A 27,699-nucleotide genomic window follows, 5' to 3' on the forward strand; every position below is an offset into this window, starting at 1 on the left:
GCCAGCATGATAACTTCAACTCAAGATTCTAATTTTAGGGGGAGCATTAGTTCAGTGACTGGGGCTCTGCACTCACATTGAAGGGGCCCAGGTTCAATCCCTGGTCAGGGAACTAGATCCCACAAGCCTAAACTAAGACCTGGTGCAGACAAAAAACAAAACAAGCAAAAAGAACAGCTCAGCAAAAAGATGTGCATTTAAATGATCCCAGTTTTGGTAAGAAGCAACAAAGTTCATTTTAACTGGTGAGAAAATCTCAGTAGGTGAAAAAGTCACATTTGAAGAAGATTGTTCTTTTCAACTGACTTAGTCACAGCCATTGTTACTGGATTGACAATGCTGCCCTGAGAGCCCGTGTAAGGCAACCTCACAGCTGTCTGCAGCCACACATTCCCATGCCTTAAAATGGTTTATGTCAGCAAAGAACAATGGCAGCAATTCTTACCATAATATAGTCAGACTTTGCATAAAATAAACCCTATCCTGGAGAAAAGAACAAGCTATGAAATGACCCCATTAAATCTTCTGCTGGGTTCGCTTCACTAGCACAAATAATTGCACAAGAAACTACGCAAACAGGCTGACAGACACTGAGCCAACAGTTCTTTCCATTGAGATCCCTGAATCCCTAATAAGACAAACAGAAGACAGATCGATGCCACACACGCCTCAGGAATGAAGAATGCCCAGCTAATATACTAACCATCTAAACCTGACATTCTAAAAAAGATACTTAGTTGAATTAAAGCAAGAATGTGACAAGAGGTAAAAAGACGTTCAAGAACCAGGTTAAGTAAGGTCACCTAAGTAAGGTCACCTGTCCTTCATGAGGCTAAAGGTGTAAGGTTGCTGTCATCCAAGGATGGTCCAACTCCCCCCTGCCCCACTCTCCTCACCAAGCCCTGCCTTGCGCTTATCTCTCTCTCTCTATCTCTCTTTTTTCAACATTCCTCCTCTCTGGTACAGAGGTCCACAATTTTTAGGTATTTCAGGATCTCCGTTCTCCTATTCTGTCTTAGTCCCACAATGAGACAGCTGCACTATTTTTGGTAAATCCCTCATGCACTGGTGCCTGGAAACTGCCTCCATGAAGTAAGCTGGGCAATGTCAGTGCTCATCTCATCTGTTTTCCTTATCTCTGTGCTACCTGATGTTCAAGGTCCAAAAATAGTTTTCAATTGGAAGATCAACTCTACCGTTATCAGTGAAAAAGAAGTCACATATTTTATTTTTGTTATGTTTTACAAATATGTCATTCCATGATAATAACCTTATCACTTAACTGCACATTATTTGACACCCGCCTTACAAAAAATTTTCTCCATGGCATGTTGACAGAGTCAACATGAATATAACTACTTCAGAGAAATGACTTGGGTTGAGGAGGAAGCACTTTCCATACAGAGGGATCCTTCTCCAACCCATGGAAATCGGAGACACATTCAAGGAAGAAACCTCTGACTATTCCATCTGGAAATTGTAACTGGGGATTCTTGCGAAGCTAGAGATACCGGTACAATGCAAAAAATTATGGAAGTAATAATAGAATATTTCCCTAAGCATGCTTATGTTTAGGACTCTCTTCTTAGGGTCCTGTCCCATTCTCCTGTATGTACCCCACAAGCTATTATCAGCAGGAATAGGTCAGACCACGCTGTGGTGCAATTTTCACGATCACCACCAGAGGGCGGGGCTTCCTTCAGATGCGGTTCCCCATTGTATTCAGGAGCTGGTTTCACTTGCCTGCTTTGTAGCCACAAGAAAGAGTATTGCTGAAGTACAGAAAGGGGCTCTCAGTTTCTGAGCGAGCAGCTTCTGTAACATTCAGATGGAGACTAAATTTATTAGATTTGTGTATTCCCGGAAACAAGGATCGTTTTCTTTTGCGAACATGCATTCTGCCACTCACTCAGTTCTTCTGATCATCTTAATATTCAGTAAGTAACATTTTATCCTAAATGTTAATGATTTTTCATTTTCCTATGATTATAGGTAAGTTTTATTTTTCTTCTCTGGCTGAAAACTCTCCTCCTGTACATTTCTATCATAACAAAGTGATTGTCTTCCAGGAGGGACCAATGGTGACTCAGTGAACCAGAAAGAGGGCCCAGTGACTGTCTCAGAGGGGGCTCTCCTGACCCTGAACTGCACTTACCAGAACACGCATTCAGATCCTTATGTTTTCTGGTACGTCCAGCATCTCAACAAAACTCCTCAACTCCTCCTGAAGGGCTGGATGAAAGACCAGAGTCCAGTACGTGAAGGTTTTCAGGCCACTCTTGTTAAGCGTGACAGCTCCTTCCACCTGCAGAAACGGGCAGTGCAAGCATCAGACTCGGCTGTGTACTACTGTGCTCTGAGTGACACAGTGAGAGAGGGCTGCGGGGGAGCTGAGCACAAACCCCGAGTGCAGATGGGGCTCTGGCTGTGGGCAGCCCTGCAGGGGGGTTGTTGTTTCTGTCTTAGGTGTTTTATGCTAGCTGTGTTGTTGTTTATGTACTAAGTCATGTCCGACTCTTTTCCGACCCTATGACTGTAGGGCTCCTCTGTCCATGGGATTTCCCAGGCAAGATGACTGGAGTGGGTTGCCATTTCTTTCTCCTGGGAATTATCCTGACCCAGGAATGGTACCCGTGTCTCCTGTTTGACAGGCAGATTCTTTACCACTGAGCCACGTGGGAGGCCCCTGTGTTATGCCAGAGGCATCGTCAAAGTACTTCCAGCTCTGAAGCTCAGTGCCAAGAACCCTGCAATTCTTGGATTGGTCTACAGAGAGGAATCTGGGAGGGACAGTGAAGAGAAGAATCTAAAAGGCCTTCTCCAGAAATGCCTGTTTTGAGCCCAGTGACATTTCTCCAGATGGCATAGAATTCCTGGAAGTGACATTCAGTTCAGTTCAGTTCAGTTGCTCAGTCATGTCCGACTCTTTGCGACCCCACTAATCACAGCACTCCAGGCCTCCCTGTCCATCACCAACTCCCGGAGTTCACTCAGACTCAGGTCCATCGAGTCAGTGATGCCATCCAGCCATCTTATCCTCTGCCTCCCCTTCTCCTCCTGCCCCCAATCCCTCCCAGCATCAGAGTTTTTTCCAATGAGTCAACTCTTCGCATGAGGTGGCCAAAGTACTGGAGTTTCAGCGTTAGCATCATTCCTTCCAAAGAAATCCCAGGTCTGATCTCCTTCAGAATGGACTGGTTGGATCTCCTTGCAGTCCAAGGGACTCGAAAGAGTCTTCTCCAACACCACAGTTCAAAAGACATTAACTCTGTTCAATGACAGTTCAGTTGATATATGCTGAAATATGTCACAACCTGTTGATGAAAACTCCCAGGGCACCTCGTTCATGGATGAATGCATGACCTTGAAGCTACTGTCTGATTTTTATAATTCAGACCAGAATTTTGTGTCTTGCTGAGTTTCACCTGCAGACACTCTATCTTTAGTGACTGGGACCTTTACACTCTCTTCCCTTGACTTTTCCAACTCTTATGGTTGCTCAAGAAATGCTGCTGCTGCGAGTCCCATGAAGATGGTTTCCTGAGAAGATAGTCCTGCTGTCAAGGGCCCTGTGGGTCAGAGCAGTCTAGTCAGTGAACCTTTTGCGCATGAGGTGTCTTGCTTCTATGTTGGTGACACAGCTCCACCCTCGTCTTGTCATCATGACAGCTCTTTACAGAATGCTAGGTCATGATCGCAACTCTGGTCTTGAGGATCTGTGCTGTGAGACATTCTGGACATAAACATGACCACGTAACCTGACATATTATCTTTATCGCTGTATTGAGGCCTCTGATCCTTTTTAAATGTGTCAAATTCAGTGACCAAGCAAACATCAGTCCGTTAGCGAAAAGAGGGCACATGGACTTTTGTTGACCGGGATTCTAAATTCTTAACATATTCACAGTGTTCCCACAGCAGAGGAGCAGAAAACAGAGAAATATGTGGCTCTCACTGTAACTTGCAATGAATGAAACTCACCGAGAGAAACTCATCCTGGCATTCTGGAGGTCTCTGAACCTTACCGTCCTTTATCCCTCTTGGATGATTCTGTGGGACCGACAGGTACAGATGAAGGTTTTGTACAGCCTGAGCCTTCTGTGATTTCAGAGGCTATTCTTAAGAAAAAGAAAATGAAATTGCAGAATCAAGTTTTTGGGCCCAGGACACTAAGGGATCCTGAAATACATGCTGAATTTGCTTCATAAATTTTACCCTCCTCTTTAAGATCAAAGCATTATAACCATCTTATTTTGTCCTGATATTGGCAGGTTAGAACCCCCAGGACTCTTTCTGTCCCAGCACTTGATCTGTAATTAATACGAGTATTTTCAGCTCTATCACTTTTTAAATAAGAGCTTTATAAAGATAATTCACATATCATCACCTTCACGCTTTTACCTGTACAATTGAGTGGTTTTTAGCATATTCACAGAGCTGTGCAGTCATCAGTACTATCTGATTCCAGAACACCACCCCAGGAAGAAACTTTGTACCCATTCGCAGTCACTCCTGTTTCCTGTTACCCCCAGACACTGGCATCCACTCCTCTGCTCTCTGTCTCTATGGATTTGACAGTTCTGGGCATTTCCTAGAGATAGAATCAGATCACATATGACTGCTTGTACCGTCTTCTTTCAACTAGTGGAATCTCTCCATGGCGTGTCTCCATATCAGTTCTTCACTACTCCTTATGGTCACTTAATAGGCTGCTCTGTGATACCACCTATTCTCCTTATCCATTCTTCACTTGAAGAATGATTGTTTTGGAAACATTTGGTTATTTCCACTTTTTAGCTCTTATAAATAATGCTGGTATGAGCATTCATGTGCAGGAGCTCTATTGCTCTAAATGGATCTACTTTCAGTTAGAGGTTTGACTTTTTGTATTTTCATATTTGTTTCATTTCATTTTGCTTTATTTGGTATCAAGATTTCCTTATGGATGTAAAATGAGTAAGTACAAGAGAAAATGCTCTTTGTTACATGAGATATAATCATTCCAAGCTATCCCTGCATTCATTTGGGACAACTTTTTGAGCACCTACTCATATATGTCAGTCACATGAATAAGTGTTGAGAATATAGTATACATGATTGAGTCTCCTTCTTTAGGGTTGTATTGCTTTAAGACACCACACATGTCTTAAAATAATGTTTCTTTCACAAATCATTTTATTCACTCACTGAGCTCTGTTTGTCCCCAGTATGTGACATTGACAGGTTTATGGGCAATGGGCTAAGCTTTTAAATCCCTCTCCACCTCTCAGGTAGATACTAGGAAACTTCCAATTTACATATGACAAAATTGAGGTGTAGAGATGTTTAGTAACTTAATCAAGGTTACATAACCAGTGAGGAGCAGAGCTTGGGTAGGACATCAATCATTCTGATGCATGACTAATATTCATAAAAGCTAATGGATAGAACCACCATGAAATCTGTTTCTTTTTTGTTAAATACCATTGCCTTCTTAGAATTTTATACTTTTTGAAATTTTCATTTGATGAAAAATAAGTTAATGCAGTAAAGAAAACTGTGCCTTACTCAATGGGCAATCACAGGAGTCTGTATATGTTCCTGAACACTGAAGCCAAAAAATGCAGTCATCATCTTTTATGACTTTGAACATAAAGTTGCTCAGATTCTCTGTGATTGAATAACCTGCTTATTCAGGGCTTATAGCTGAGCCTCAGTAGCCATATTAAAGAGGATATACATTACAGGTCTTTGCCATGGCAATGACAACTATATTTTTCAAATAAAAAAACCCATTCGTGTGGCAATTATGTCTCCTCATTGGGACTGTAAGACAGCATTTTCTGTTCTGCTACACTGTATATCTTATTAAAACAAATCCTTTTTTTCAACAATTAGTAAATATGGGTCTGGGCTTCCCCGGGGGCTCAGGGGTAAAGAATCTGCCTGCCAATGCAGAAGATCTTCCTCAGGATGAGTAAGATCCCTGGGTTGATCATATCCCCTGGAGAAGGATATAGCAACCCACCCCAGTATTCTTTTCTTGGAAATCCCACGGACATAGGAGCCTAGTGGGTTACAGTTCATGGGGTTGCAAAGAGTCGGGCTCAAGGTAGTGACTAAACAGCAACAAATACAGGCATGATGAGGAAGTTTCATTGATTTTTCTAATCACATTAGTAATTTGTGCCAAAGCAGAAACTTTCAAAGGCAATTTTCTCTCAATACAAAAGCCTAAAATCTAGTGTTTGCTTTAGTGGCTTCAAGAATTTCTAGGGTTTTCAAGTGAAAGCTACCTGATGAAGCTGAGAGGGAGGGTAAAAAGAATGCTGGTCCATCTTCCTCTCTAGCATTAAGCAAATTGATTTATCAAGAATTCTCCAGGTCAGAATACTGGAGTGGGTAGTCATTCCCTTCTCCAGGGGACCTTCTCAACCCAGGGATCAAACCCAGGTCTTCTACATTGCAGGCGGATTCTTTACCAGCTGAGCCACCAGAGAAAACCCTTATGAAGAACAATAACATATAAAATGTTGATGACCTTGGTCTTACATGTTCTCATGGACCTATGTCTCGATCAGTGAAACACAACTCCCAATATTTAAGATGGCAAAGAGTTTTAAGACTATGATGCAGGGAATAGACATCAATGGAGACTGAACTGTGTTGGCATTTCTAACAGGATTTCTATTGCTTTTGATAATGCTGTGGCTCTTGATTTGTGTATTTTTAGGGTTTTCCCTATCCCAATTTCCACCACAATTAATGGGTGTGGTTGGAAGAGTTGAGGGTGATTTAGAAATACATGTATTGAGTTTTAACAGGAGTTCTTATATTTAGTCACTGGCTAAAATTTTCTGAATTTACTTTTGTTTACACACATACACACATGTAAACTGTGATCACATACACATGTATTTCTCCCCCTGCTGCTATCTAACATGTCATGCACTTGACAGATTTTGTGACGCAGAGGCAAGATATGAAATCATTCATAGACAACAAAATATTTTGCAGGTAACTTTTACCAGATTCCATAGGAGTCAGGAACAGAGATTGAATCAAAAAATTCTGCCTTTCTGTTAGAGTCGAAACCCCAGTGTTACTTTTGATTCTCTGATCCAAAGGAGAATGAACTGAACATGATTCAGTTTTACCACTGTTTATTTCTAGTCTGATAGTGTTCTGATTCGACAAACTGATGTGCAGAAGTCTAGCATTTCCCTCCTATGAAGGAAGCGTGTGACACAACACAGACAAACGGCCCTCCAGCTGCTGACTCAGTTTCCTCCGTGGGGCAGAAGCATCACACAGCCCAGGAGCTTTGCCTGGACTTCTTGAACACAGGGTGCAGAATTCAGATCTGGATCTGAAATGGAGCAGAGGCCGTGTCACTGTAGGGAGGAGCTGCCCATATGCTGGTTGCCAGTGCGCCAAGGGCAGGCAGAGCCTTGTCTGTCTTGGTGAGCATGGCCACACACAGGACTCATGCGCCTCTCTCAGTACCAAGGCTGTGTGGAGGGGCAAACCACTGTTACCTGATGTATCTTGAAAGGGAGGGATAATGGGCAATGGAATCGGGGCATTAGGTCCTAAGCCACTTCATCCTCTATACCATCATGGTTGTAAGTAAAGGCTCTTTCCTGCAGGATCCAGCATGACCCAGAAGGTAACTCAAGTCCAGTCAGCAATTTCTGTGGTGGAGAAGGAGGCTGCAGCCTTGGACTGTGTATATGAAGCTAGTAGTTATGGTTATTATTAAAAAATCAGACATCACATTGAAAACTGGATTTCTAGCTTGTCTATAAAAATATCTAAGAACACAACATCCTCTGGGGTAGAGGTCAAAAGTCATGTTTGATTGCATAATGCCTTTGATATAGACTCATTTTATGTTTAAAATCTATGCAGATTTACCATTCACGAAACAAATAGCCCAAAAATAAAATTTTAAATTATTAGTCCTAATATAGAAGCTGATCCACAAAGCAAACAAATCTGAATTAACATCTCATGGAAATATACCTGTTTTTTTCCCTGTGATTTTTATCATCACAGCATGGATCCCAGTGTGAAAAATTTCAGTACAGTTTATTCATTAATTCTTAGTTTTCTGGTAAGCATTGGGGAAACATTAGTTGGCAAGACAGATGTGATGTCTGCTTTGATGGAGCTCATGTTCCAGGGGGCTGTAGTGGTATCCAGTACAGGAACGTAGGCAGAAAGGACATTTGATATCATCCTTAATAAAATGAAGACTTGAAATTAGCTGGATTCAAACCCTGTCGTCTGCATCACAGCATGACTTTTGAGGTGTTCCTTAGCCTCTTTTGGCATCAGTTTCTTCATATGTAAAATGGCAATAATAGAACCTACTTCATGGACTTAAGAATCAAAATCATCTATATATCTCTATCTGTTTAAAATCATTATAAAATTAAATTATATATAAACACACCTGCCTGTGTGTTTTATAGAAATAAAATTTTAAGCACAGGTACATATTATGGCATCTTGATACAGCAGGGATCACAATAACGACCATTATTAATATAAAACGCAGAGTTTGTTTCAGTACCTACGTCAGATTTTCATTCATGTCATTTTTTTTATAACAACACAAAGTTTCTCCTTATTTTTCAAGAAAGGACCAAAGCTCAGTGAAAAGCCAGGGCCATGTTGGCGCTGTTAGGAATGCTGCCTACAGGGGTTGGTAGCCCTGCGGTCAGTGTTCCCATTCTCAGCAGCCCCTCCAGACAAGTCCCCGGTCCTGACAGAGAAGAGCAGGTGACTTATGCTCAAAATAAAAGTGCCCTTCTCAGGGCCAGGCAGGGCCACTTTAGTTCCCCTGACTATATAACTGAAGGTGTATTTTATCATATTTGTTGACAGATCAATGGGAAAATGCTCTAAGACATGATCAATAGTCACTGCAGCCTTCAGTTGATTTGGTTTCAGCTTGCACACAGTTAATAAACATTCAGCAAAGTTCCACATGTCAAGATAAAAGATAATGAAGAAATGGCATTTTTCACCTAAAAAAAATATACTGCTATTGCATAACTTGTGAGATACAAAATCTCTGTGTAAGTTAAGGAGAGATTTTTTCCTGTTATTGTTTTAAGAGTATATAAACACTTTTTCAATATATCTGAAACTTGATTGATTGATGAATTAATTTTCCCTGAGATGATGTGATCACTGGCAAAGCGGATATTCTCATCCTGTACCCAGTTTGAAGGCAGACTGCCACTGGAGTGGAATGAGTTTTTCACATGCTCCAAGAAACTAGGAGAAAGTATCAACCCCTCCCAAAGCAGGAACATCTCCCCACTCCTCTGCTCATGAGCAGGAATGTGGAGCCACTTGGGTCAGTGCTCTGCATCTCCGCTACAATTGGGCCCATTGCACAGAGTTTACCCTCTGCATCTCTGCAGGCTGAACTCTTGTCCGCAAATTCGGGACCAGACTTTCTGTAAGGACAGCGGAGGACACAGAAGGAGAAGAGATATATGTTTTATTTCTGGGCAGTCTAGGAGATGTGGCATAAACACTGAATCATTCTCATTTAAAAATTTATAGGCACAACTATAAAAATGCAGAATTTAATAGTTATAATGGTTTTAATATTCCTGGAGGTTGTAGTCCCCATCCTTATTTAACAGGGGGGATGTCTGAACACCCACCTGAAGGTAAACACAGATTTCCTCCAAACAACCTAGAGTCCTGCACACTGGGTGTTGGACACCTGAGCACTGGGGCTTCAACATCTTGATAAACAGGGCATAGGAAGGGAGAGGGAGATGAAAAAACAAAACTAAATCTGAACAGTGAAAGGAAAGTATCCAAGCAGGTTTTATTCCCCTGGATGTAACTGTGTCAGCCCTCTACTTCGGTCTGATCCCTCATTCCATATCTCTGGGTCCAGGCTAGTGGGACTACAGACAGGGCAGAGGAATGTTTTTTTTGTTGTTGTTTTTTTTTTTTTTTAACCTGCTCTTCAGTCAACTGAAAGCAGTTTGAGACAGGAATCATGTCTGGTTTTGGTTTCCATGTTGTAGACAACTCTGTAAGTTTCCAGAATGAATGCTGGAGCCTAGGGATTCCTGAACATGCACAACAGTTTACGAGAACCTCGGTGATCAGCTGAGCCAGAGAGCCCTGCCAGCATGATCACTTGACTCAAGACCTTAATTTTAGGGGGAACTTTGGTCCGGGGGATAGGACTCTGCACTCCCAATGCCGGGAGCCTGAGTTTGATCCTTGATCAGGGAACTAGATCTCACAAGCCAAAATTAAGACCCGGCACAGACAAAAACAAAAACAAAACATAACAACTCAGCAAACAGCCGTGCATTAAAAAAATACCCTAATTTTAGAAAAACAGGTCATTTTGACTGTTGATAAATTCTATGTCCATTAGCAGGTATCATTTGAAGAAGATTGCTCTTGTGTTCAACTCACTTGGTCATTGCCATTTAGAAACATTTATTTTTAATTGGAAGATCATTGGAAATCTACAGGTAAAAGGAGGACACTAGAACCCTTCCCAACACCGAATACAAAATAAACTCAAAATGGATTAATGACTTAAATGAAGGCCAGAATTCATAGAACTCTTAGAGGAAAACACAGGCAGTACACTCTTTGACATACATCGCAGCACGATCCTCTTTGACCCACCTCCTAGACTATTGGAAATAAAAACAAAAATAAACAAATCGGACTTAATTCAACTAAGAGTCACAGCATTGCTCCTGGGTTGACAGCACTGCCTGAGAGCCCGTGTCAGGCCACCTCCCAGCTGCCTGCAGCCGCAGTGTTGCCATGCCTTAGAATGGTGTATGTCAGCAAAGAACAATGTTTTGACTTCTCACCATAATACAGTCTTACTTTGCATAAGGCAAGCCCAACCCTTGAGAAAATAAGCTATGAAATGACTGAATTAAATCTTCTTCTGGGTTCACTTCTCTAGCCTATAATTGTACAGGAAACCAGACAAATGGGCTGACAGACACTGAGCAAACAGTTCTTTCCAAAGAGATTCCTGAATCCTTAATAAAACAAACAAACAGAAGACAGATGAACACCACATACACATGCCTCTGGAATGAAGAGTGCCAGGCTAACATATTAAGCATCTAAACTTGACATTCTAAAAATAATGCTTAGTTGAGTTAAAACAACTATGTGACAAGAAGTGAAACAATAGTGATTGTGTTTCAAGAACCAAGGTCCCTAATTAAGTTCACCTGTCCCTCATGAGGCTAAAGGGGTAAGGTTGCCGTCATCCAAGGATGATCAAACTCCACCACCCCACTCTCCCCCCACAACCCCTGCCTTGCTCTTATCTCTCTCTCTCTTTTTTGTCAACATTCCTCCTCTCAGGTACAGAGGTCCACCATTTTTAGGTATTTCAGGATCTCCGTTCTGCTATCCTGTCTCAATCCCACAATGAGACAGCTGCACTATTTTTGGTAAATCCCCCGTGCACTGGTGCCTGGAAGCTGCCTCCATGAAGTAAACTGGTCAATGTCAGTGCTAATCTCATCTGTATTCCTTATCTCTGTGCTACCTGATGTTCAAGGTCCAAAAATAGTTTTCCAATTGGAAGATCAACTCTACCGTTATCAGTGAAAAAGAAGTCACATATTTTACTTTTATTGTGTTTTACTAATAAGTCTTTCCTGGACAAGGAAATGGCAACCCACTCCAGTATCTTGCATGGAGAATCCCATGGACAGGTGAGCCTGGCAGGCTACAGTCCATAGGGTCGCAAAGAGTCGGACACGACTGAAGTGACTTAGCAGCAATAAGTCTTTCCATGATAAATCAGGATAATAACATCATTTAACAACAAATCATTTGACACCTGCCTTAGATAAAATTTTCTCCACGGCATGTTGACAGAGTCAACATGAATATAACTACTTCAGAGAAATGACTTGGGTTGAGGAGGAAACACTTTCCATACAAAGGGGTCTTTCTCTGACCCATGGGAATCCTGGAGGCACATGCAAGGAAGAAAACTCTGACTATTCCATCTAGAAATTGTAACTGGGATTTCTTGCGAAGCTAGAGATACCTGTACCATGCAAAAAGTTATGGAAGGAATAATAGAATATTTCCCTAAGAATGCTTACGTTTAGGATTCTCTTCTTACGGTCCTGTCCCATTCTCCTGTATGTACCCCACAAGCTATAATTAGGAGGAATAGGTCACACTCCACTGTGGTGCAATTTTCACGATCACCACCAGACGGCGGGGCTTCCTTCAGATGCGGTTCCTCATTGTATTCAGGAGCTGGTTTCACTTGCCTGCTTTGAAGCCACAAGACAGAATATTGCTGCAGTACAGAAAGGGGCTCTCAGTTTCTGAGCGAGGAGCTTCTGTAACATTCAGATGGAGACTAGATTTGTTTGACTGGTGTGTTCCAGGGCACAAGGATCGTTTTCTTTTGCGAACATGCATTCTGCCACTCACACAGTTCTTCTGATCATTTTAATATTCAGTAAGTAATATTTTATTCCAAATGTTAATGATTTTTCACCTTCTTGTAACTATAGGTAAGTTTTACATTTCTTCTTTGACTGAAAACTCTTTTCCTGTACATTTCTACGATAACAAAGTGATTTTCTTGTAGGAGGGACCAATGGTGACTCAGTGAACCAGACAGAAGGCCCAGTGACTGTCTCAGAGGGGGCTCTCATGACCCTGAACTGCAATTACCAGACCAGATATTCAAATCCCTATCTTTTCTGGTACGTCCAGCGTCTCAACAAAGCTCCTCAACTCCTCCTGATGAGCTTAACAGCAGACAAGAAGGTAGAGCATGAAGGTTTTCAGGCCACTCTTGTTAAGCGTGACAGCTCCTTCCACCTGCAGAAACGGGCAGTGCAAGCATCAGACTCGGCTGTGTACTACTGTGCTCTGAGTGACACAGTGAGAGAGGGCTGCGGGGGAGCTGAACACAAACCCAGAGTGCAGATGGGGCTCTGGCTGTGGGCAGCCCTGAAAAAAGGTGTTGTTTCTCTCTCCAGAGGTAGTGTCAAAGCACTTCCAGCTCTGATACTCAGAGCCAATTCTTGAATTGCCTTGCAGAGGAATCTGGGGTAGGACAGTGTAAAGAGGAACCTAAGTGCTTTTCTCCAGAAATGCCTGTTTTCAGCCCATCCACACCCCCCCAGATGGCATAGAATCCCTTAAAGTGACATTAACTCCTCAATGACAATTCAAAGTATATATGCTGAAATACTTCACAATGTGTTAAGGAAAATTTCAGGGTACATTGTTGAGGGATGACTGTGTGATCTGGAAGCTAGTCTCTGGTCTTTGAAATTCAAGCCAAGATTGTGTATCCTGCTGAGTTTCACCTGCAGACACTCCATCTTCAGGGACTGGAGCTTTATTCTCTCTTTCCTTGACTTTTCCATCCCTTCTGGTTGCTCCAGAAATCCTGCTGCCTAAGTAAGTTCCAGGAGGAGAGTTTCTGAGAAGATATTCCTTCTGTCAAGGGCCCTGTGGATCAGAGCAGCCCACTCTGTAAATATCACAGGTGTTGTGTGTATTGTTTGTATTCAAACTGGGTACAGGATATTCTCTTTGCTAATAACTTCATCTCATGGAAATGAATGCCAAAGAATGTTCAAATTACCATACAAGTGCACTCATTTCACATGCTAACAAGATTATGCTCAAAATCCTTCAAGCTATGCCTCAGCAGTACATGAATCAAGAACTTCAGATGTGCAAGTCGAGTTTAGATAAGACAGAGGAACCAGAGCAGATCCAATATCTGCTGGATCACAGAAAAAGCAAGGGAATTAAAAAAATATATACTTCTACTTCATTGACTATGCTAAAGCCTTTGACTGTGGATCACAACAAACTGTGGAAAATTTTTAAAGAGATGGGAATACCCAAGAAACCTGTATGCAGGACAAGAAGCAACAATTAGTACTGCGCATGGAACAATGGACTGGTTCAAAATTGGGAAAGGAGTACGTCAAGGCTATATATTGTCACCCTGATTATTTAACTTATACGTGGAGTACATCATGTGAAATGCAGGGCTGGATGACTCATAAGCTGGAATCAAGATTGCCAGGAGAAATATCAACAGCCTCAGTGGTATGTGGATGATTCCACTCTGATGGCAGAAAGTGAAAAGAAACTAAAGAACCTCATGAGGCAGATGAAAGAGGAGAGTGAAAAAGCTGGATTAAAACTCAACATTAAAAAAACTAGATTACGACATCTGGTCCCTTCCTTTATAGAAAATAGATGGGGAAAATGTGGAAACAGTGACAGATTTAATTTTCTTGGGCTTCAAAATCACTGCAAATGGTGACTGCAGCCATGAAATTAAAAGATGCTTGCTCCTTGGAAGAAAAGCTATGACCAACTTAGCATATTAAAAAGCAGAGACATTACTTTACCCACAAAGGTCCATATAGTCAGAGGCATGGTTTTCCCAGTAATCATGTATGGATGTGAGAGTTGAATCATAAAGAAGGCTGAGTGCCAAAGAATTGATGCTTTCTAGCTTTCTAGCTCTTGAGAGTCTCTTGGATTGCAAGGAGATCAAAGAAGTCAATCCTAAAGGATATCAACCCTAAATATTCTTTGAAAGGACTTATGTTGAAGCTGAAGTTCCAATATTTTGGCCACCTGATGTGAAGAACCGATTCACTGGAGAAGACCCTGATGCTGGGAAAGATTGAGGGCAAGAAGATAAGGAGGTGACAGAGGATGAGATGGTTGGATGGCATCACTGACTCAATGGACATGAGTTTAGCAAACTCTGGGAGATAGTAAATGACAGGAAAGGACACACAACACCTTCAATATTTAGACAGTGAGCTGCTCTGACCCACAGGGCCCTTCAGAAGGAATATCTTGTCAGGAAGCTCTCCTTTTGGAACTTAGTTAGGCAGCAGCATTTCGGGAGCAACCAGAAGGGATGGAAAAGTCAAGGAAAGAGAGAATAAAGCTCCTGGCGTGCAGCAGTTCATGGGGTTGTAAAGAGTCAGACATGACCTAGGGACCGAACAGCAACAAAAACAGGGGAAATTAATTCATCAATCAGTCATATTTCAGACACAGGGAAAAAGTGTTTATGTACTCTTACAATAAGCTATCTTGGCAGCAGAGTGAGCTTTTTCATCTGTTCAAGAAACTAGGAGAAAGTATCACCCCCTCCCGAAGCAGGAACATCTTCCCACTCCTCTGCTCATGAGCAGGATGTGGAGCCACTTGGGTCAGTGCTCCGTGTCTCTGATACAATCATGCCCATTGCACAGAGAGTCCCCTCTGCATCTCTGCAGGCTGAATTCTTGTCTGCAGCTTCTAGGAGCAGACTTTCTGAAAGGACAGTGGTGGACACAGCAGGTGGGAAGAGATGTCTGTTTTACTGCTGGGCAGTCTGTGAGATGTGGCCAGGATACTGAATCATTGTCATTTCATAATTTATAGGCATGCGTGAGTTGCTAAGTGGTGTCTGACTCTTTGCGACCCCGTGGACTGTAGCCCAACAGGCTCTTCTGCCCATGGAGTTTTCCAGGCAAGAATACTGGAGTAGGTTGTTATTCCCTTCTCCAGGGGATCTTTCTGTCCCAAGGATTGAACCCTCATCTCCTCAATTGGCAGGCAGATTCTTTATCACTTAGCACCTGGGAAGCCAAATTTATTGGCCCAACTATTTAAATGCAAAGTTTAATAGTTATAGTAGTTTTATGGTCTTGTCAGATGTACTCACCATCATCACTTAGGGTGAATCTGGACACCCACCTGAAGGTAAGCACTGCCTTCCTCCCTGACGTCCTGGAGTCCTGCACACTGGGTGCTGGCCACCTGAGCACTGGGGGCTCACATCTTAATAAAGAGGCCACAGAAATGGAGAGGGAGATGAAGGAACAAAAATAAATCTTCATGGTGGGGAAATAAAGTATTCTAGCAGGTTTTATTTCCCTGGTGGTAACTGCATCAGTTCTCTGCTTTTGGTCTGATGCCTCATTTCACGTATTGTGGTCCAGGCTAGTAGGAGTACAGACAGGGCATAGGATATACATATATATATATATATATTTTTTTTCTCAGCTGCTTCTCAATCAACTGAAAGCAATTTAAGTTAGGAATTGTGTCTGATTTTGGTTTCCACATTGTAGAAAACCCTGTAAATTTCCAGAATGAATGCTGGAGCCTAGGGATTCCTGAAAATGCACAAGAGTTTAAGAGAATCTAGGTGATCTGCTGAGCCAGTCTTACCTGCACGATAACTTCAACTCAAGATTCTAATTTTAGGTGGAGGGTTGGTTCAGTGACTAGGACTCTGCACTCACATTGCAGGAGGCCCAGGTTCGATCCCTGGTCAGAGAACTGGATCCCACACGCCTAAACTAAGACCTGGTGCCAACAAAAAACAAACGAACAGCTCAGCAAACAGATGTGCATTTAAATGATCCCAGTTTTGGTAAGAAATAACAAAGTTCATTTTAACTGATGAGAAAATCTCAGTAGGTGAAAAATGCACATTTGAAGAAGACTGTTCTTTTCAACTGACTTAGTCACAGCCATTGTTACTGGATTGACAACATTGAGCGCCCGTGTAAGACACCTCACAGCTGTCTGCAGACACAAAGTTCCCATGCCTTAAAATGGCTTATGTCACCAAAGAACAACCTTTTGACTTCTTGCCATATTATAGCTAGACTTTACATAAAGTAAACCCAATCCTAGAGAAAAGAACAAGCTATGAGATGACCCCATTAAATCTTCTGCTGGGTTCGCTTCACTGGCACAAATAATTGCACAGGAAACCAGACAAACAGGCTGACAGACACTGAGCCAGCAGTTCTTTCCATTGAGACTCCTGAATCCCTAAGAAAACAAACGAACGAACAGAAGACAGATCAATGCCACACATGCACCTCAGGAATGAAGAGTGCCTGGCTAATATATTAAGCATCTAAACTTGACATTCTAAAAAAAAAATACTTGGTTGAATTAAAACAACTATGTGACAAGAGGTAAAAAGACGTTTCAAGAAACAGGTTACCTAAGTAAGGCCACCTGTCCCTCATGAGGCTAAACGTGTAAGGTTGCCGTCATCCAAGGATGGTCCAAATCCCCCCAGCCCCCACTCTCCCCCCCAACCCCTATCTTGGGCTTATCTCTCTCTCTCTCTCTCTCTTTTTTTGTCAACATTCCTCCTCTCAGGTACAGAGGTCCACAATTTTTAGGTATTTCAGGATCTCCAGTCTCCTATCCTGTCTCAATCCCACAGTGAGACAGCTGCACTATTTTTGGTAAACCCCTCATGCACTGGTGCCTGGAAGCTGCCTCCATGAAGTAAGCTGGGCAATGTCAGTGCTAATCTCATCTGTTTTCCTTATCTCTGTGCTACCTGATGTTCAACGTCCAAAAATAGTTTTCCAATTGGAAGATCAACTCTACCGTTATCAGTGAAAAAGAAGTCACATATTTTACTTTTATTGTGTTTTACAAATATATCTTTCAATGATAAATCAGGATAATAACCTTAGCATTTAACTACACATTATTTGACACCTGCCTTAGATAAAATTTTCTCCACGGCATGTTGACAGAGTCAACATGAATATAACTACTTCAGAGAAATGACTTGGGGAGAGGAGGGAGCACTTTCCATACAGAGGGCTCCTTCTCTGACCCATGGGAATCAGAGACACATGCAAGGAAGAAACCTCTGAATATTCCATTTGGAAAGTGTAACTGGGGTTTCTTGCGAAGCTAGAGATACCTGTACCATGCAAAAAATTATGGAAGTAATATTGGAATATTTCTCTAAGCATGCTTATGTTTAGGACTCTCTTCTTAGGGTCCTGTCCCCTTCTCCTGTATGTACCCCACAAGCTATTATCAGGAGGAATAGGTCAGACCGCACTGTGGTGCAGTTTTCACGATCACCACCGGAGGGCGGGGCTTCCTTCAGATGCGGTTCCTCATTGTATTCAGGAGCTGGTTTCACTTGCCTGCTTTGTAGCCACAAGAGAGAATATTGCTGAAGTACAGAAAGGGGCTCTCAGTTTCTTAGCGAGGAGCTTCTATAACATCCAGATGGAGACTATATTTGTTTGACTGGTGTATTCCAGGGCACAAGGATCGTTTTCTTTTGCGAACATGCATTCTGCCACTCACTCAGTTCTTCTGATCATCTTAATATTCAGTAAGTAATATTTTATTCCAAATGTTAATGATTTTTCATTTTCTTATAATTATGGGTAAGCTTTATTTTTCTTCTCTGACTGAAAACTCCTCTCTTGTACATTTCTACGATAACAAAGTGATTTTCTTGTAGGAAGGACCAATGGTGACTCAGTGAACCAGACAGAAGGCCCAGTGACTGTCTCAGAGGGGGCTCTCATGACCCTGAACTGCACTTACCAGGCCAGATATTCAAATCCCTATCTTTTCTGGTACGTCCAGCGTCTCAACAAAGCTCCTCAACTCCTCCTGATGAGCTTAACAGCAGACAAGAAGGTAGAGCATGAAGGTTTTCAGGCCACTCTTGATAGGACTGACAGCTCCTTCCACCTGCAGAAACGGGCAGTGCAAGCATCAGACTCGGCTGTGTACTACTGTGCTCTGAGTGACACAATGAGAGAGGGCTGTGGGGGAGCTGAACTCAAATCCAGAGTGCAGATGGGGCTCTGGCTGTGGGCAGCCCTGCAAGGGATTGTTGTTTCTCTCTCCAGTGTGCTATGCTAGAGGTATTGTCAAAGCACTTCCAGGTCTGCTCCTCAGAGCCAAGGACCTAGGAATTCTTCAGTTGCCCTACAGAGAGGAATCTGGAGTGGGATAGTGCAAAAAGGAACCTAAGAACTTTTCTCCAGAAATGCCTGTTTTCAGCCCATCCACATCCCCCTAGATAGAATCCCTTAAAGTGACATTAACTCTTCAATGACAATTCAGATTATATATGCTGAAATATTTCACAATGTGTTAAGGAAAATTCCAGGGCACATTGTTGATGGATGACTATGTGACCAGGAAGCTAGTCTCTGGTTTTTAAAATTCAGGCCAAGATTGTGTATCCTGCTGAGTTTCACCTGCAAACACTCCATCTTCAGGGACTGGAGCTTTATTCTCTCTTTCCTTGACTTTTCCATCCCTTCTGGTTGCTCCAGAAATCCTGCTGCCTAAGTAAGTTCCAGGAGGAGAGTTTCTGAGAAGATATTCCTTCTGTCAAGGGCCCTGTGGCTCAGAGCAGCCCACTCTGTAAATATCACAGGTGTTGTGTGTATTGTTTGTATTCAAACTGGGTACAGGATATTCTCTTTGCTAGTAACCTCATCTCAGGGAAATGAATGCCAAAGAATGTTCAAATTACCATACAATTGCACTCATTTCACATGTTAGCAAGATTATGCTCAAAATCCTTCAAGCTATGCTTCAGCAGTCCGTGAACTGAGAACTTCAGATGTACAAGCTGAGTTTAGAAAAGGCAGAGGAACCAAAGATCAAATTACTAACACCAGCTGGATCACAGAAAAAAGCAATGGAATTAAAAAAAAAAAATCTACTTCTGCTTCATTGACTGTGCTAAAGGCTTTGATTGTGTGGATCACAACAAACTGTGGAAAATTCTTAAAGAGATGGGAATACCCAAAAAACCTGTATGCAGGACAAGAAGCAAGAGTTGGTACTGCACATGGAACAATGAACTGGTTCAAATTTGGAAAACGAGTACTTCAAGGCTATATATTGTCACCCTGCTTATTTAACTTATATGCAGAGTACACCATGCGAAATGCTGGGCTGGATGATTCACAATCTGGAATCAAGTTTCCCAGGAGAAATATTAACAATCTCAGATATGCAGATGGTACCACTCTAATGGCAGAAAGTGAAGAGAAACTGAAGCGCCTCTTGATGAGGGTTAAAGAGGAGAATGTAAAAGCTGGATTAAAACTCAACATTCAGAAAACTGAGATTATGGCATCTGGTCCCATCATTTTATGGCAAATAGATGGGGAAAAAGTGGAAACAATGACAGATTTTATTTTCTTGGGTTCCAAAGTCACTGCAGATGGTGAGTGCAGCCATGAACTTAAAAGACACTTGATCCTTGGAAGAAAAGACATGACTAACCTAGACAGTGTATTAAAAAGCAGAGACATTTCTTTACCGACAAAGGTCCCTATAGTCAGAGCTATGGTTTACCCAGTAATCATGTATGGATGTAAGAGTTGGACCATAAAGAAGCCTAAGCGGCAATCTTGAATCTGGAATTCTGATGCAGTTACCACCAGTGGAATAAAACCTGCTAGAATACTGAAACTGAAGCTCCAATTCTTTGGCCACTTGATTGCAAAGAACCGATTCACTGGAGAAGACACTGATGATGGGAAAGATTGAGGGCAAGAGGAGAAGAAGGTGACATAAGATAAGATGGTTAGATGGCATCACTGACTCAATGGACATGAGTTTGAGCAAACTCTTGGAGATAATGAAGGACAGGGAAGCCGGATGTGCTGCAGTTCCTGGGGTCGTAAAGAGTCAGACATGATCTAGGGACTGAACAACAGCAAAAGCAGGGGAAATTAATTCATCAGTCAGTCATATTTCAGACATGTGGAAGAAGTATTTATGTACCCTTACAATAAGCTATTTTGGCAGTGGAGTGGGCTTTTCACCTGCTCAAGAGACTAGGAGAAATTACCACCCACTCACCAAGCAGGAACATCTCCACACTCCTCTGCTCATGAGCAGGAATGCGGAACCACTTTGGTCACTCTCTGTGTCTCTGCAACAATCTTGCCCATTGCACAGAGTGTCCCCTCATCTTTTCAGGCTGAACTCCCATCTGCAACTTCCGGAAGCAGACTTTCTGGAAGGACAGTGGTGGGCACAGCAGGTGGGAAGAGATGTATGTTTTACTGCTGGGCAGTCTGTGAGATGTGGCCAGGATACAGAATCATTGTCATTTCATAATTTATAGGCATGTGTGTATTGTGTTGGGTGCTCAGTTGCTAAGTGGCGTCCAATCCTGTGGACTGTAGCCTGCCAGGCTCCTCTGTCCATGGAATTTTCCAGGCAGAATACTGGAGTGGGTTGCTATTTTCTCCTCCAGGAGATCTTCCTGACCCAGGGATTGAACCCTCATCTCCTCAATTGGCAGGCAGATTCTTTACTGCTGAGCTACTGGGGAAACCCAGTTTATACACACAACTACTTAAACGCAGAGTTTAATAGTTATAGTAGTTTCATGGTCTTGGCAGATATAGTCACCATCATCACTTAGGGTGAATCTAGACACCCACCTGAAGGTAAGCACTGCCTTCCTCCCTGACATCCTAGAGTCCTGCACACTGGGTGCTGGGCACCTGAGCACTGGGGGTTCACATCTTAATAAACAGGCCACAGAAATGGAGAGGGAGATGAAAGAACAAAAATAAATCTTAACTGTGGGGGAAAAAGTATTCTAGCAGGTTTTATGGAGAAGGCAATGGCACTCCACTCCAGTACTCTTGCCTGGAAAATCCCATGGACAGAGGAGCCTGGTAGGCTGCAGTCCATGGGGTCACTAGGAGTTGGACACGACTGAGCGACTTCACTTTCACTTTTCCCTTTCATGCATTGGAGAAGGAAATGGAAACTCACTCCAGTGTTCTTGCCTGGAGAATCCCAGGGACAGGGGAGCCTGGTGGGCTGCCATCTATGGGGCTGCACAGAGTTGGACACAACTGAAGTGACTTAGCAGCAGCAGTAGGTTTTATTCCCCTGGTGGTAACTATATCAGCTCTCTACTTTCAGTCTGATTCCTCATTTCATGTATTGGGGTCAGGCTAGTGGAAGTACAGAGGGGTCATAGGATTTTTTTTTTTTTTTTTTTTTTTTGCTTACCTGCTTTTCAATCAACTGAAAGCAATTTGAGATAGGAATTGTATCTGATTTTGGTTTCCACATTGCAGACAACCCTGTAAATTTCCAGAATGAATGCTGGAAGCTAGGGATTCCTGAAAATGCACAAGAGTTTCAGAGAATCTAGGTGATCTGCTGAGCCAGAGAGTCCTGCCAACATGATAACTTCAACTCAAGATTCTAATTTTAGGTGGAGGGCTGGTTCAGTGAGTAGAACTCTGTACTCACATTGTAGGAAGCCCAGGTTCGATCCCTGGTCAGGGAACTAGATCCCACAAGCCTAAACTAAGATTGCACAGACAAAAAACAAACAAAAAGAACAGCTCAGCAAACAGATGTGCATTAAAAATGATCCCAGTTTTGGTAAGAAATAACAAAATTCATTTTAACTGGTGAGATAATCTCTGTAGGTGAAAAAAGGCACATTTGAAGAAGATTGTTCTTTTCAACTGACTTAGTCACAGCCATTGTTACTGGATTGACAATGCTGCCCTGAGAGCCCGTTTAAGGCAACCTCACAGCTGTCTGCAGCCACACGTTCCCATGCCTTAAAATGGTTTATGTCAGCAAAGAACAATGGCAACAATTCTTACCATAATATAGTCAGACTTTGCATAAAGTAAACCCTATCCTGGAGAAAAGAACAAGCTACGAGATGACCCCATTAAATCTTCTGCTGGGTTCGCTTCACTAGCACAAATAATTGCACAAGAAACTACGCAAACAGGCTGACAGACACTGAGCCAACAGTTCTTTCCATTGAGATCCCTGAATCCCTAATAAGACAAACAAACAAACAGAAGACAGATTGATGCCACACACGCCTCAGGAATGAAGAGTGCCCAGCTAACATACTAACCATCTAAACCTGACATTCTAAAAAAGATACTTAGTTGAATTAAAGCAAGAATGTGACAAGAGGTAAAAAGACATTTCAAGAACCAGGTTACCTAAGTAAGGTCTCATGAGGCTAGAGGTGTAAGGTGGCTTGTCATCCAAGTAGGGTCCAGGGCCCCAAAGGAGGCCCCTTCAGGGAGGTTTACCAAACTCATGGAGTCTTCTCTCTTTAGTTACAGATCAGTACTCAGTCCAAGATTCACAGTGACGCCTCCCCCCACCTCTCTGCCCTCATCTCTCTCCCTCTCTCTCTTTTGCCCACATCCCTCCTCTCTGGTACACTGGTCCACAAATTTCTAGGTTCCTCAGGATCCCCAAAATATTATTCCATCTCACAGTGAGACAGCTGGGCCATTTTTGTTAAATCCCTCATGCACTGGTGCCTAGAAGCTCCCTCCGTGAAGAGAGCTGGGCGATGTCCTGGCTCATCTCACCTGTTTTCCTTATCTCTGTGCCACCTGATGTCCAAGATCCACAAATTATTTTATATATTTTGCCCAGTTTTCTAGTTGGAAGGTCAACTCTACCTTTATCAGTAAAAAGAAGTAACAGCAATTTATTTTTTAATTTTACAAATATGTCATTTTATGATGGATAGGGGTAATAACCTGCTCATTCAACCACACATTAGATGAGATCTGCCTTAAATGATCTTGTGGCTCAGATGTGTAAAGAGTCCACCTGCAATGCGGGAGATGCAGGAGACTCTGGCTCAATCCCCGTGTTGGGAAGATCCCCTGAAGGAGGGCATGGCAAGCCACTCTAGTATCCTTGCCTGGAAATCCCATGGACAGAGGAGCCTGGCAGGCTATAGTCTAGGGCCACAAGAGTCAGACACGACTGAGCAGCTGAGCAGATAACATGGCACAAGGGTAGTTATGCTCACTCAGCTGCACATTATTTGAGACCTGACTGAGATAATGTTTCCAACATTATGCAACATTCCAACATTCCAGCAGCATGTGGGCTGTGTCTTGGGGATGAATAGAATGAATTCAGGTGAAGGTCTAGGGAGAGGAGGGAGCACTTTCCATGCAGAGGGGGCCTTTCCTGACCCATGGGAATCCTGGAGATAAATGGAAAGAAGAAACCCTCTGACTATTTCTCCTAAAAATTGTTAACTGGCATTATTTGCAAAGTTAGAGACACCATACCACACAGAAAATGATGGATGTAATAATAGGACGTTTCCCAAAGCATGTTTGTGTTTAGGGCTCTTCTCTTAGAGTCCTGCCCCAGTCTCCTGTGTGTACCCCACAGACTATCATCAGGAGGACTAGGTCAGGAGCAGGTTAGGATGAGGACAGTGAAAAAGCTGGCTTTAAACTAAGCATTCAAAAACTAAGATCATGGCATCCTGTCCCATCACTCCATGGCAAATAGATGGGGAAACAATGGAAACAGTGACAGACTTTATTTTCTAGGGCTCCAAAATGACTGCGAATGGTGACTGCAGACAAGAAATTAAAAGACACTTGCTCCTTGGAAGAAAAGCTATGACCAACCTAGACAGCATATTAAAAAACATATTAAAAAGCAGAGACATTACTTTGCTGACAAAGGTCCATATAGTCAAACCTATGGTTTTTCGGGTGGTCATGTATGGATGTGAGAGTTGGACCAATTCTAAGCGCCGAAGAATTGATGCTTTTGAACTGTGGTCTTCAAGAGAGCCCCTTGGCTCTTGAGAGCCCCTTGGACCGCAAGGAGATCAAACCAGTCAGTCTTAAAAGAAATCAGTTCTGAATATTCACTGGAAGGACTGATGCTGAGGTTGAAGCTCCAATACTTTGGACACCTGATGCAAAGAGCCGACTCATTGGAAAAGACCCTGATGCTGGGAAAGATTGAAGGCAGAAGGAGAAGGGGACGACAGAAGATGAGATGGTTGGATGGCATCACCGGCTCAATGGACATGGCTTTGAGCAAGCTCCGGAAGCTGGTGTTGGACAAGGAAGCCTGGCCTGCTGCTGTCCATGGGGTAGCGAGGAGTTGGACACGACTGAGCGACTGAACTGAACTGAGGTCAGATATAACTGTGGTGTAATCTTTAAGATCACCACCAGAGGGCGGGGCTTCCTTCAGATGCGATTCCTTTTTGTATTCAGGAGCTGGTTTGACTTGCCTACTCTGTAGCCACAAGACAGATGACTGCTGCTGTGCAGAAAGGGGTTCCCAGTTTCTGAGTGAAGAGCTTCTGTAACATCCAGCCAGAGACTAACTTTGTTAGTTTTGATGTTTCTAGGGAACAAGAACTGTTGCCAGAATGTTTTCTGCCACTCACTCAGTTCTTGTCATCTTCTTAATACTTGGTAAGTAGCATTTTGTCCTAAAATGATTTTTCATTTTCCTATGATAACAGGTAAGTTTTATTTTTCTTCTCTGGCTGAAAACTCCTCCTGTACATTTCTACTATAACAAAGTGATTCTCTTGTAGGAGGGACCAATGGTGACTCAGTGAGCCAGACAGAAGGCCCAGTGGCTGTCTCAGAGGGGGCTCTCCTGACCCTGAACTGCACTTACCAGACCACGTATTCAGGTTCCTATCATTTCTGGTACGTCCAGCATTTCAACAAAGCTCCTCAACTCCTCCTGAAGGGCTCAATGACAAACCAGAGGCCAGAGCATGAAGGTTTTCAGGCCACTCTTAAGAGTGACAGCTCCTTCCACCTGCAGAAACAGGCAGTGCAAGCATCAGACTCGGCCGTGTACTACTGTGCTCTGAGTGACACAGTGAGAGAGGGCTGCGGGGGAGCTGAGCACAAACCCAAGGGGAGCAGGAGGCTGAAGGCAGGAATAGGTATATTCTCTCCTTGATCAGAGTCTAGTTTACATTTAGAGTTTTTCAGGAAAACCAATCAAGCTCAGGTCTTATCCTAGAAACTCAGGAGGTTGGAAATTGCTCTACAGGGATAATAGGGTAGATGTCAGTCTTAAAGAAGACCCAAGCTCCAATCCCCAGAAGCACCCCTGTTCAGCCAGAAAGATTCCTCTCTTCTCTAGACTGACTTTTAAAAAAAAATCTATTTTTCTCATAATGTAAGATGGATATTAGATGCCACAGAATTAATAATTCATTTAGAGAAAAGAAATAGATGATTAAAAGCTGCATCACCTGAATCATAATCATGAACCAACACAGAGGTACCAAGCAAATCACATACCAGTCTGCATGTGGCTGAGACGTAACGCTATTGAGGGGCTGTTTTCAGTGAAAGCCTTTGAACTGGAGCTGCTGCAGCCGTGGGATGAAAAAGCATTTGTGACTTTTGAGTGGCTATGTTTCTTTTATTATTTATTTGTTTATTTTATTTTTGCTTCAGCTGGGTCTTTGTTCCTGAACTTGGGCTCTCTCCAGTTGCAGTGAGTGGAGGTCACTCTTCACTGCAGTGCATGGGCTTCTCAGTGCGGTGGCTTATTGCAGAGCACAGGCTCCAGGCGCACGGGCTTCAGTAGTGGCAGCGCACGGGCTCAGGAGTCGTGGCACGCAGCCTCTAGGGCTACATTTCTGATATAAGGAAATAAGAATGCATGGTCTGGTGAGCTTGTCCTCATTTTGACTATAGGGTGGATATTTAAAAGCAAGATTATTTTAGCACACATTATTGATTACTGTTAGACACATAAAGCTGGACAAATGTTGTCCACCAGGAAACTTGCTATGATTGCATTAAACAGACAAGGACCTTTATCCAGCGTAAATTCCCCCAGAAACCCATGCCTTGGAGCGTAGGAAGAAAAGCTATGATGATTGAGAGTAAACAGTTTTATCTTCCTGTATGAAAGAAAAACTTGCGAGCTTATTTCACTGTAGATTTGGGCTGCAGATCCCTCCCCGCAAAAAGGAGCTATACAAACATGGATGACTATTTGTTCTCAGAGGTCACTGTAATCATAATAAATTGTTCTGTCACAAAACATATGTCTATCCTAGATGCATTAACTGAATGTGCATGCAGCTGTGATGTAACTGTTGTTAATTTAATTACAGCATGGCAACCTACTCCAATATTCTTGTCTGGAGAATCCCATGGACAGAAGAGCCTGGTGGGCTACAGTCCATGGAGTCACAAAGAGTCAGATATGACCAAGTGACTTTCAAGTCTAAATAGGCAGGTTACAATCACCAACCACATCAACAAGCCATAGCATGACACAGGCAAACTGATCTCAGCCAGGTACATTTCCTGTTCTGATGCAGAAGCATCTCACAGCTCAGTCACTCTGCATGTGCCCTGGCAGGCACAGGTCAGGCATCTCGACCCGAATTTGAGAGAGAACACAGAGCCTTTCACTCAGAGGAAGAACGTCCAGCATGGGGCTCCCTGGCCTGCTCAGAGCTGTGATAGCCTCTGTCTGCCTTGGTAAGGCTGGTAAGGATGACCGCAAACAGACTCAGCTCTGCTCAGCTCCCATGTGTAGAGGTAGGGCAGTTTATTATTGTCTGTTGGGGTTTAGGAGAGTTGGTTAACTGGCAGAGGAATTAGAACTCTTAATCCTCTGTTTGTTCCTTGAAGCCCTCTGAGTTCCACCAGGAGAATCAGCCTCTTCCTTTCTGTCTCTTTCTCTCTCATATATATATATATATATATATATATATATATTTTTTTTTTTTTTTCTTCTCTCTAGGATCCATCATGGCTCAGAAAGTAACTCAAAATCGGTCAGAAATCTCTGTGCTGGAGAAGGAGGATGTAACCTTGAACTGTGCATATGAAGCTAATAGCTATACTTATTATTTATTCTGGTACAAGCAACCACCAAGTGGGGAAATTATTTTCCTTATTCATCAGGAGTCTTACAATGAGCTGAATACAACAAAAGATCAGTATTTTTTGAACTTCCAGAAAGCAACGAGTTCCATCAGCCTCACCATCTCAGACTCACAGCTCGAGGACTCAGCCGTGTATTTCTGTGCTC

The 27,699-nt window shown here is 42.7% G+C and overlaps 3 gene segments (V, D, J or C); all 3 read left to right on the forward strand.

Annotated features, from left to right (window-relative positions):
• LOC102415345 overlaps positions 1-27,699 on the forward strand; it is a gene marked incomplete in the record, with an annotated part of 786,957 nt that overhangs the window by 337,000 nt on the left and 422,258 nt on the right.
• On the forward strand, positions 1,273-2,509 carry LOC123328136. The segment is given in 2 exon segments: positions 1,273-1,937; positions 2,070-2,509. Coding segments are annotated over 2 exon segments (543 nt in total).
• On the forward strand, positions 18,004-26,010 carry LOC123328151. The segment is given in 2 exon segments: positions 18,004-18,184; positions 25,217-26,010. Coding segments are annotated over 2 exon segments (426 nt in total).

This window comes from Bubalus bubalis, chromosome 11, assembly GCF_019923935.1.
Source record: "Bubalus bubalis isolate 160015118507 breed Murrah chromosome 11, NDDB_SH_1, whole genome shotgun sequence".
Classification (NCBI taxonomy): domain Eukaryota; kingdom Metazoa; phylum Chordata; class Mammalia; order Artiodactyla; family Bovidae; genus Bubalus; species Bubalus bubalis.